The sequence below is a fragment of the Nestor notabilis genome, unplaced genomic scaffold (assembly GCF_000696875.1).
Source record: "Nestor notabilis isolate BGI_N333 unplaced genomic scaffold, ASM69687v1 scaffold9829, whole genome shotgun sequence".
Taxonomy (NCBI): Eukaryota; Metazoa; Chordata; class Aves; order Psittaciformes; family Psittacidae; genus Nestor; species Nestor notabilis.
In genome coordinates, this window is record NW_009942407.1 from 269 (window position 1) to 11,790 (window position 11,522).

The following is an 11,522-nucleotide window of genomic DNA, read 5'->3' on the forward strand; positions in this document are numbered from 1 at the left end:
CACAGCCTTCCTGGCTGTAGGGTGGAACACCGGTGTCAGTGCAGGCTGTCAGGTCAAAGCTGTCGTGTTCGGGACTCCTAGTGAGCAGCCCACTGTGAAGAGCAGGAGTTAGGGGCTGTTAATGATAAGACACCCTTCTCTGTTCTGGGGGTTTTGAGGCTCTTTGTTTTGGGTTTTGTTTGGTGCTTGGGGTTTTGGGGAATTTTTTCCTCTTGTTTTTTTTTGTTGTTTTTTTTTTTTTTAATTTTCGTTTTTTTTTATTTGTTTGTTTTTTGGTTTTTTTTTTTTTTTTTTCATGGCAAGAGAATGTGCTTAAAATCGAGGACCTGATTTGCAAGGCTGTCAGCTCATTTACTGCTACGCGCTGTGGCAACTGATAACGCCAACTGATGGCCTCTGTCAGCTTTAAGTGTCTCCAAAATATACCGAGCTTTTAATTTTCAGTTGATGGCAGGTTGATGACTGCTGTGCTGGAGGAGGTGACTAGTAATGCACCTTGGTATCTCCGTTTGAGAAACCATCGCTTCGCTTTCTGTTTCTTTCAGCATTGCTTGCTTTTCTTGTGGGGTTTGTTTTAGATTCCTTAAAATAGCTTGGAAGGCTGGAAATCCATGCCTGAGGCAGGACCGCTCGGTATCCTTAGAAACGTGAGACTTGGTGTTCTAATTGCAAATGTCATTTTTGTAACTTAGATAAGTGAGCTGGGCTGAGACATCTTGGCATTGTTGTTTTGTTGTTGGATTGGCTGTTGGTGGGATATAAAACATAAAAGGAAAACGTGGTGCTCGCTGAATTGATGATCTGTGGTCAAGCATCAGAGACCATCCAGTACATCAACTCAACAGTACATGAGTGTGGGAGGCTCCCTTATGGGACTTGAAACTGTAGTTGCGTAGTGGTTAAATAATGCCACTGTTCCTTGTGAAAGTGGTTAAAAATGTGGGTTTTAACTGCTGCTTTTCCTGAATGCTTTGTCTACAGCTGCAGGAAAATCAACATTTGTGGACATTCTCAAACAAGCTGATGAAGAATGGGAAGTTGTTCCTGAGCCTGTAGCGAGATGGTGCAATGTTCAGCCCAACTCTGAAGAGGATTGTGAGGTATGGCACAAGAAACTGAGGTTTCTTTTCAAAAACTTTTTAAAAACAAAAACCAACAAACCCCAGTCAAATGTTCTCCTAATGTTAGAAGACCAGTATATGTGATAAAGTCTGTTAGAAAATGTTTGTGATTGAGAGCAATGTTTTTCCTGATTCTTATCTCAGTATTTGAGTTCCTGTTTTCCTGTTTGCTTGGTGAATTGTAGAATAAATGTTATTCATTGTCAGGATGTAAATGATAAAGGCTGTAAAAGCCTGTTCTGTTTTATGTATAATGGCAAGGGATGGAAAAAGAGAGGACTAAAGTTACTTTTATCAACTGTGAATGAGCAGAGGGTTCTCCAGGTGCCCTGGCAGGTGTCGCTTAAAATGTCTAGGAAATAATGAACTACTGCTAAATGGTTTGTAGTGGTTTTTTCAGTCAGCTACCTGTAATTTTGTTGGCAATTCAGCTCCTGCTGAGTGGCCACAGTCCTGGCTGCATGGAGCTTTTGAGGAACTGTAGATTTTTCTTTTTTAGCTCTGGCAAAAAGTACAATGTGTTTTGGTGAACTAAATGAAAGCTTGTAATGGAGGTGTGACATTCTGTGGTGTGGAATATCTCATTGGCAGCTGTGGTCAGCTCTCCTGGCTCTGTTCCTACCAGCTTCCTCCCCCCCCCAGCCCGCTTGCTGGGGGGCAGAGTGGGAAAGGGAGAAAGCTCTGAGGCTGTGCTGTGGTGGGTTATTACCACTGTTTTGGCTGCAGACACAAACCACATCACTATATGGGCTGTTATGAGGGAGGTTAACTCCATCCCAGTCAGGTCCAGCAAGTGTGTCAGAAAACTTCATCATAGTCATCCCTGAAGTTAGACTTATTAAATTGTTCTTTTCTCCTCTTGCTTTGGCTGGTTTGCAGAAACAGGACATTATATATGACTCCTAAAATTAGTCAGGAGACCCAAAAAGGTTCCTAAGGACAAGACAGTACTCAATACCGAGCTGTTTGAGAACGTGTGTGTGGGTGTCTTTTACAGTCTTGTCTGCCTTGTCAATAGCTGGTAATGTTCTTGCTGTTGGCTAATTCACACAGTACCAGCAGTAGCTGCTGTAGAAAAGCACAGGACTGCACACCAGCTTGGTTATATGAATACTGTACAGCCTAAACAACAGGGTTTTGTTTTTAACTCTTTTCCTTCCCCTTCCTGACAAAAGTGATTAGCATTCAAGACCAGATTCAAGGATGGGGAGACGAGGCGGTTGGTCTCTTTTTCCAAGTAACAAGTGATAGGACAAGAGGAAACAGCCTCAGGCGTCACCAGGGGAGGTTTAGCTGGATATTAGGAAAAATTTCTTCACAGAGAGGGTGATCAGGCACTGGAACAGACTGCCCAGGGCAGTGGTGGAATCACCCTCCCTGGAAGAGTTCCAAGAATGTGTAGATGAGACCCTTAGTGACATGGTTTGGTGGTGGTCTTGGCAATCCTGGGGTAAAAGCTGGACTTGATCTAAAGGTCTTTTCCAACCTACTTGATTCTATGATCCTATCTTGATTATTGCTTTTTTTAATATAGTTTAATACTAGAGAGTAGACATCTTTAATAAAGCTGGTACTTTCATTGTCTCACAATACCAGGGCAAAAAAACAGAAGTAAAAAGATTTGGGAAGTTCATTTTTACATGTGTGTGTTCATAGGAAGAGATTATGAAAGTTGCACCTGAAATACTTCAGATGTCTTAGTACTGTGCTTTTTCTATACAGGTTTTTTCAAGGATATTGGAATCTTTTCCAGGGACCAGTTCTGTATCTTTTATTTCTTACTGCTGAAACTGATAAATAAGCATCATCTGACTTGTGAGAGGTCACTGTAGCTCCATCTTCTCCGCTTGGTGATGGCGTAGGGGGGCGTATTCTGGTTAGTGGAACCAGGCTGTGTTCCTTGACTCTACCAGACTTCCGTTGTATGCCAGCTGGGGCTCTTCCAAGCAGTTCCCAGGCAGGTTTGGGCAGTAGAATAGTGCAGGGCTCTGCTGACAGTGCACTCACTGCACCTAACTGTGTCCTTTCTGAGGCTTTGGAGGGGTTGTGCTGTGGACAGTGCTCTGGGGTGCTGCTTGGCCAGTGTCAGAGCATGGTGCTGGGCATGTTTGGTTTACTAGTGCAGGTATTGTTGAGGGAATTAGAGGTATGAAACCTGGAATTCCAGAATCTTTTGAAAATATGTCAGTATTTGGATTTAGTGTTAATGTAACAAAAAGATTCAGACAGAAGCAGTCATCTTTGCTAGGCTGGGTTTAATGTACCCTGAATCACACAGCCTTCTGTTTCTGTGAGCTTCAGTGGCTTTCTCTACGTGTTGGATCTTCCTCATTGGCTGAGGAAGATCTTTGCTCTGGAGTCTGTTTCGAACCTCCCAGGTAAGGTGAGAGGTCTGAAGATGCTGCGTCAGAAGCTGTTACCATAGGAACAACTGTAATTAATAAATGGAAAACCAAAATAAGCTCAGCTTTAAGCTCACACTTGTCAGAGTAAAAGGAACATGGTTTTTCTACTGTGTTGTTGACTTTTTGTACTGATAGGATGTTGGTTTTTTTTATTAAAGGTTGTAAACGGTGACCAAAGTGGTTTGGTACTTGAACACTTGGGCACTGTGAATTGCAGAGTTGCTTATTCAGCTCGGCACCATAGGAGGAATAACATTTCTAATGCTTATGCTTTGTATTATAAAGATAGTTGAGAGGCAAATTAAGCAGCTGTAAACCTGAAATAAAGGCTGAACAGCTTGAATGTTGTAGAGCAATTGTGTCACATTCATCATCCGCCCTCTCCACTTAAGGGGTCTCTGTTGACAATCAGGAGCCGACCACATCACAGAAGAGTGGCGGAAATGTGCTTCGGATGATGTATGAGAAGCCAGAGAGGTGGTCTTTCACTTTCCAGACGTACGCGTGCCTGAGCAGGATCCGGGCTCAGCTCAGGTCCCTCGATGGCAAGGTTAGGGAGGCAGAGAATCCTGCCGTCTTCTTCGAGCGATCTGTCTACAGTGACAGGTATGTTGGACTGGGGTTCTTCAAGTGAAGATCAAAATTCTCCGAAGTAAAACTACTGGTTAGAGGGTTTATAGTTTGTTGTATATCCTCAATTAACAGGATCTGTAGTTTCTCATTCTTTGTGGGTAGGTTTTTTATGCTTTGCGCATGCACGTTTCCCTTCCGAGAAAAGAGAGGAGCAGGCATCAAGAAGAGTCACAAGCAATTTCTTCTTTTGAACCACGACAGTCACTTACTCTTGTTTTCTTTCTTTTATGGTCCTTGATTACAGGTGACACTATTTCCTATTGCTGTACCCTGTTTCTGGGTTCAGAAGGTTAGATTTGATAATTTGATAATTAAGAAAGTTAGATTTCTATCTGAGCTGCCAATGTTACTGCTTCTTGAGGGCACATCTCTGGCCAGCTGCAGTGGACATAGAGAATGAGGATACTAGCTGTTTATTTCTACTCCAAGTATACCCCAAAGAAGTTGCAGAATTACTATGCTCAGCTGCTTTTCTGCTTACAGTGCAGTACTTCAGGCAAACAAAGCGAGAACTGTGTTCAAGCTAACTTCTATTTTGGTAACTACTTTGTGTTCACAGGTACATCTTTGCAGCTAATTTATACGAGTCTGACTGCATGAATGAGACTGAATGGACTATTTACCAAGACTGGCACGACTGGATGAACCAGCAGTTTGGTCAGAGGCTGGCACTGGATGGCATCATTTATCTCAGAGCCACTCCCGAGGTGTGACCTCAAAGAGAACAAGAGTGCATGTTCTGTGCCTTGCCTGTAAAATTTGATCTTTCTTTATGCTTCCATAGTATTTTTTTTTAAGTATAGGGTTTAACTATGATTTTAGACCTTTTTTATGATAAGAGAATAGTGTGCTTTCAGTCAACTCCAGTAAGGTCACAGTTGTGTGTCACTGCGTCTTTGTTTTAGGGATTGTTTTGGCTGTCATAGGCAAATAAACAGTTGAAAAATGCTTGTTGAAATGTGATATTCTTAAAATCTTGAGTTACTCTTTATCTTCTGCTGTAACAGTCCTAATGATTCCAGTTCAGTTCAGGTTGCAGTATTCCCCTGAAGGCTACAATGCTTGAGTTATGACTAATCAATCTGGAAATACTTAAAGAAAAGAATGTTCTTTCAGATGTGGCCTCTGTATGTTTTAATAAAATGTGATGATAATGGTTTTCTAATTATAAAAACAATATATGGCAAGAGCAAACCAGAAAATACCACTGGAATTGAAAACTACAGTTTCTCTGAAGGCTTTTTTGCTAGGCTTGCTATGGAGGGCTCTTTTCCTGCTCGCTCCCTCCCTCCCCCCGCAAGTCGAAAACATATATTTACATTGGAAAATACAACAGTTTTAAACAATTTTGATTGCAATCTTATTGAGGCTCTGGATGTGTTCAGGACAGGAACAAATGATTAACTACATGGCAAAAACAGGTTCCAAAGAGCCAGAAATATATAATGAGACTTTGAAATGCCTGTGTGTGCTCTTTTCATGCTATACATGGGTACCCCTTCTTTTAATAAAGAGCTTATTTGGGACTTTCCTTGTAGTGGAGAAGTAACGTGATACATTTCCTTTGGGGTTCCCCTTTGATTTTGTTTGTAGTCTGTGGGTTCCATCAGCTGAATATGACATAGTGTTTATATGCTAGTAAGATAGTTAGCAAGTTGAATATTCATTTTTGGCAGAGAGTGACATATTGAGCATAGTAGGAAGGGTTGGCAAAAGAAACTTCAGCAAACTAGACTTTCTCTGTAGGTGTTCAGAAACTGTTTTTTTTAAATTATTTTTTTAATTATTATATTCTACCTTTAGAAATGCTTAAATAGGATTTACTTGCGTGGAAGAGATGAAGAGCAAGAAATTCGCATAGAATATCTGGAGAAGCTTCACCACAAACATGAAAGTTGGCTTCAGCATAGGACACTGCGGTAGGGTTTGTTTAATGATGGATTGATCTTTGTAAGGGTATTCCATAATGTTTTTTCAACCAGTGAAACTTGAGCTTTTCCTATGATACGAAAAGTTAAACTCCTGGAATGTTTCTGTCTGTAGCTCTTTAGTAGTACTGGCTTGACAGCATGTTAATTATCACTAGGACACACAATGTGCCTTGAGTTCTCTTCACAGAGAGCTCTGAAGAGCAGAGGATTCAGCCGAGCTAATTTAATATGCAGTTGAATTAAACTTTAGGTGCTGGGAAGAGAAGGCTTGAGAATCAGTAACATATCCTAGGTGCCACTGTAAATTCAAGCTGCCTTATATTCAGAGTTCGTGGCTGTAGTTTATATGTGCAGTTCTCATTGGATTCTTAACAAGGGAAATGCTGATAGAGACTTGAATGATGGGTGCTTGTTTTAAGCTACTAACATTTTCTGTGTTCCTATCCCAATACAGAACAGATTTTGAATATCTCCAGGAAATACCTATTTTAATGCTAGATGTTAACAAAGACTTCAAAAGCAAAAAGGACATATATGATCACATGACTGAAAAGGTAAGATTTCATAAGCAGAACAAACTGATGAGTGAGGTTTATTGCCAGCATGTCAAAAGGAATTCAGGATACTTCTTGCATCCCAATGTGTAGCAGTGTTTGAAGTCAGACTAGATTTAGAACCTGTGGTTCTTCATGGTATTTCCTACATAAAATTTCCATTTAAAAAGAAAAAAAAAGAAAAGACAAAGGGAAGGAAATATTCCAGGCATATTAGGCATATTTGAGAAGACTTTGACTAGTAGCTTTGTTTGTAAATGGAATTTCTAATTGAAATATCCATCAACTGTTTGAAAGTCTTCCTTGTGTTAGGTGTGAAAGTGTCTCACCTACAGGATTAGTGAATAAAAGAACTTTAGTGCCAGGTACTGTGAAAGTACAGTACAAAACCAGTACAAGGGAAAACTGAAGGATGAATTTTCTGAACCCACAGCTGAATTCTCATCTGAAGCAGTGAGCCAGTTGCAAAATGATTTTAGGTTCTGTAGATCTCTCTAGCTAAACAAAAGAGAGTGTATGGGCTGCCCCTGTCCTGGTTCACATGTCACAGCAAAGGGCAGTACAGCTGATGCAGACAAGGATCCTTTACTCTAAAAATACACTTCAATATATAACCATCTAGCTGAAATATTTAAGTCATGGAGTTACATTCAGATAATGAATAGTCTCACAGCCTCCTGCAATATTTTTACCCTTCTTTATTAAATTGGCACTACCATGAAAGTTTTTCCCTTCATCTGTGTTCATGAAAGTGTTAATCAAAATCCTCAAAAACAGGGTCTGAAACTTGAGGCAGTACTTTTCAAATGTAGCTTTCTACTTCATTTTGGATTTAATGCAGAATATTCATCAGAAGCATTTTTTAGTTTTATTTGAAGGCATGGAAAAAACACTGTCTATTTGATATAAAAAAGAACTCAAGTTGAGGTTTCTGCTTGCATTAAGAAGATGTAATCCTTAGTATGAAAGGTGTAACGGATATTTTAAAGCTAGGCCAAACAATCAGTATTTTAGCTATTTGGGTATTTGGTATTTGAATCTTGGTGGCATTCAGCTGAGGACAGCTTGACTTTTGTTTCAGTAGTCACAATGAGTTACAGACCTTAGCAATGGTATGTGCACGTATTACTGCTCTTTGGAAATAAATTGTTTACCTCACAAGAAGAGCAGCTTTGTCCTTTGATCTCAGTTGGTCCTCTGAGAAGTAGAACTGTTCATCTGATTAAAACCAGTCTTCATGGTATTTGCTCTTTTAAAGCTTGATACTTGATGGAATGACTGGACATTGCAGCTGTGGAGTGAAAATGCTTCCCATCTGCACCCAAGATAAGGCCAAACCCAGGCATCTGTGTAGGTATTTCAGAGGAGTTTACTCATGCAGGGCTGTCAGGTTATCTGGGAACAGCCTAAGCCCTTTCTTGGCATTTCAGAGTGGAGTCTCAGAACTGCTACACTCTTCATGAGGCTGATTGCTTGGGCCCTCAGTGTATGCTCATGTCCATAGGGGACCCAGAACTTGTGTGCTTCTTTCTCACCTCTGCTGTGATGCTCACACTCGGAGACCCATGCTGAAACTATGCGTCATGCTGAGGTTCATCGTGCTCTACTGCTATTGGTCCTTCCTGAAGTGGAGGGTGGCTTTCGCATAATACCTTATCAGTTAGAGTGCTGGCACAGTTATGTGTTCCCTTCTCTCCAGGAAGGGATTTTGACCTCTTATTTTTTCTGTCTCCTTAAGCCTTCAGCTGGGAAAGGAAGGGTCACAGGTAGAGAACATGATCCAAGGTCTGTTTCCATTTCACATGAAGAATTTGGACAAAATGTTTGCAGATGTTCTGTGTATGAGAGCCTCTGCCAAAGGAATAATACCATGTTCTCTAGTACATTGTTGATTCCTTTCTAGGCAGTAGTCTAGCTTGAGGGGACAGAGAGGAAAATGCTCCTAGTTCAGGCTGTATTGCAGCTAATTGCTAGGATGCTCTTGAAACTGGGAGATGGGAGTTGTGTGCTCAGGCTCTGTATTCCTTGGGTCTTATATTTTAAAAAAGGTGGCCTGGCCCTTGCTGCCCTGAGGCTTTAAAGTGAGAAGGGATAATTACTTTTGGGGGAGGGGGCACAACAGGGCAGCATGCATACCTATGGCAGGTTGCGTGTTTTCAGCATGTTGTCTTCCTGCCACCTTTGGTAGTGACCTGAATTTAAGATGTTGTCTGAAGTGACCACACTTAGGAGTGTAATGGTAGCATGCTGCCAGGTTTGGATCCAGTTCTTATGCCATTGCATGGATTATTTGAGGTGCCGTGCTGTCTTGGTACTCTCTATGGGATCAGGGATTTCTGACGCTGGGTTCTAGATAGCTTTCTATGAGCCATTATTAATTTTTAGGTAGCTGTAGCCATTTGTGCCACTCTTCAAATACTGAAAACGGAGTTCAACGGTACCTGAACTCTTTAAGGCTGTTCCACAGTATCAGATTTTTCTCAGAAACTGTGGTTTTGCTGGGTAATGTTTTATTATTTACTTTCCATCCTCGAATTCCAAGGAACATAGTAATTAGATATTTTGAGCTGTTCATAGACATGAAATGTGAGCAGTGTTCTGGCAGTGGGTGTGATTTGGTGTTTTCCAAATGCCAGTCTTTTGAGGTGCTCGTTATTCTCTTCTTGTTTAGGTTATACCTGCTTTTAAGAGAAATCATTTGCAATATTGGGCCATAGTTTAGGACCATGGGAGGAATGAGCATCATTCCACTGAGTATGTCTCTGCACCTGCTAAATTACAGGTATCATGGCTGAAAAGTTCTTGATGGACAAGAAATGGCATAGCTGAGGCTAAGATTGTTTTCCCAGTTCCTGTTTCTGTAAATTGTAGTAAAGCATAAAGCACTGGGGAGGTAAATGTAGTTGCTGTATATTTCTGCTGATGAATACTTAGTTTGATTGACCATATTTGTTTCTTTTTGCAGGTCAAAGAATTTTTGAGTGTGTTATAATCCTCTTTGAAGTGCAGGCAGAGTCAAACTGTTCCAAACATCTGCGTGCTGAAAGTTGGAAGTGCAGCTTCTGCTTTTATAGAAGGCCTCTGGAGAGGCAGGACTCAATCCTGTCAATTATGAGAAACAAACAAGCTTTGTGAATAGGGAATTATTAAATAAATCACTAGGTCTGTTCAGTATTATATGAAGTAACACACACAAATTCTGAAGATACTCGAATTCCAAGAGTTCCCAAATGTTTCTAATCAGACCAGTAAGTTCTTCTGGAGCATTTTATTGTATGTTTAAAAATTACTTTGTGCCCAGTAGCTATTTAGTGTTCAAGAAGTTAGTGGGTTTTTAGATCTCTTGACTGAGTTTTTAGTGGAATTGACTTGTTAGAGATGTCTCATCATGCTGAGAAAGGAAAAAGTAAACCCCATTTTTGCTGCTGAGGGAATTGTAATATAACCTGGAGTTTTATATTGTAAGGTGTAAAAAAAAAAGTCTTCTGATAGTTTTGACAGATGAAGTTCTGCACAGAATGCTCCAAATTAAACCAAAATCAAATATGGCTGAAATGCTGTAGGTACTGAATGAGGTCTTGATTGTGCACTGCAAATGAGGATATTGAGAGGCTTCCATTTGTCCAGCATGTTTTGGTTTCTTTATTATTCCCCCCCACCCCCCAAGCTCTTAATACAGCAGAGATGCCTTTGTTGTTGCTAAGTCCTCCTCTCCTGTGGAGGGAGTATGTTTGCTCGATGGGTACTGTAAAAGGGAGGACATTTTGCAAAGGGCCTCCATCTGTAAATGACATGTTTCTAACCCTTCCCTTGATCATATTTTGGATGTCAGAAGTGGCTTCCTGCTTTTCTCCCAGCTTCTCCGTTTGTTCACTGGGCCTTCTGAGTGCTTACACAAGATCCGGCGATACTGGCAGTAGGCTGTCCCTGTCCTTTCTCATCCCCATGTAGTAAGACAGGGGACCTTTGTGGAGTAGCTGCTGTTCTAGTGCATCATGTTTTATTGACTAAGCCACTTTTGTTTCAGGTGCAGAAAAGACAAACTATACAGGGTACACATCTTAACACGATGTTTTACGAGCTGCTTTGTTCTGCTTTAAACATTTCTGAACGATTGCACAGGTGGGTTTTGAATGCCAAAGTTAATTGTAAAGTATTTTATTGTCTGCTATGGTGCCTGTGTACCAGCAAATCCCTTCCTTTGTGGTTGGTATTGTGCTGGTGTGCTCTAACCCTTGACTGGAAAATAAAGGTGGTTGGAAAGACTTTTTCAATGTTTGATAGTATTCACTTCATTGTCTCATAAAAGAAATGATGTTGTAGGTTGGGATGTAATACTGGTACAGCAAAGGAATTTGGTATATACCTTTGCTTGGTACAGCAAAGGAATTTGGGAGTATGTGTTCTCTGTGTATTGCGTGTCCCAAGTCCTCTAAGATTTCTGAAACACTGTGACTGGCTTCAGATTTTTATTCTCATGTGGAAAATGTGTTTATGGGATAGAGATACAGGATTATTTAAAATGTGTCATATGTATAACTTACTGATCAGTGAGAAAGGTTGTGTAGTATTTATGTTACTGTGGAATGTAACAATAGCATGGTAGAAAGTCTTGTTTTGGACTTCCAGATTGCCTAGGAAAAGGAAAGCTTTTAAGATCTTTGCTCCAGAAATGAAGTGAGGTGGAATGGATGAAGATTCTGTTCAGATTTTCTTTGAAGCACATAGCAGAAGCCTTTAAAACATTCTTGGCAACAGTCTGAACAGTAGCAACTTACTTTGACTAACAGTGCAATTATTCCTACAGTTTCAGCTCTCAAAACTGTGGATTTAATTACAGAATTGGAATGACAGTGCTCATTGGCAAGAGTAACCAAG

At 40.6% G+C, this 11,522-nt stretch overlaps 1 protein-coding gene across 1 annotated transcript; it reads left to right on the forward strand.

Annotated features, from left to right (window-relative positions):
• Positions 1-981: 981 nt before the first annotated feature.
• LOC104411058 (deoxycytidine kinase-like) lies at positions 982-9,636 on the forward strand (the record flags this gene model as incomplete). Its single annotated transcript, XM_010021387.1, has 6 exons — positions 982-1,100; positions 3,939-4,132; positions 4,719-4,866; positions 5,963-6,078; positions 6,545-6,644; positions 9,610-9,636. Coding segments are annotated over 6 exons (704 nt in total), but the record flags the coding sequence as incomplete, so codon positions are not given.
• Positions 9,637-11,522: the final 1,886 nt, after the last annotated feature.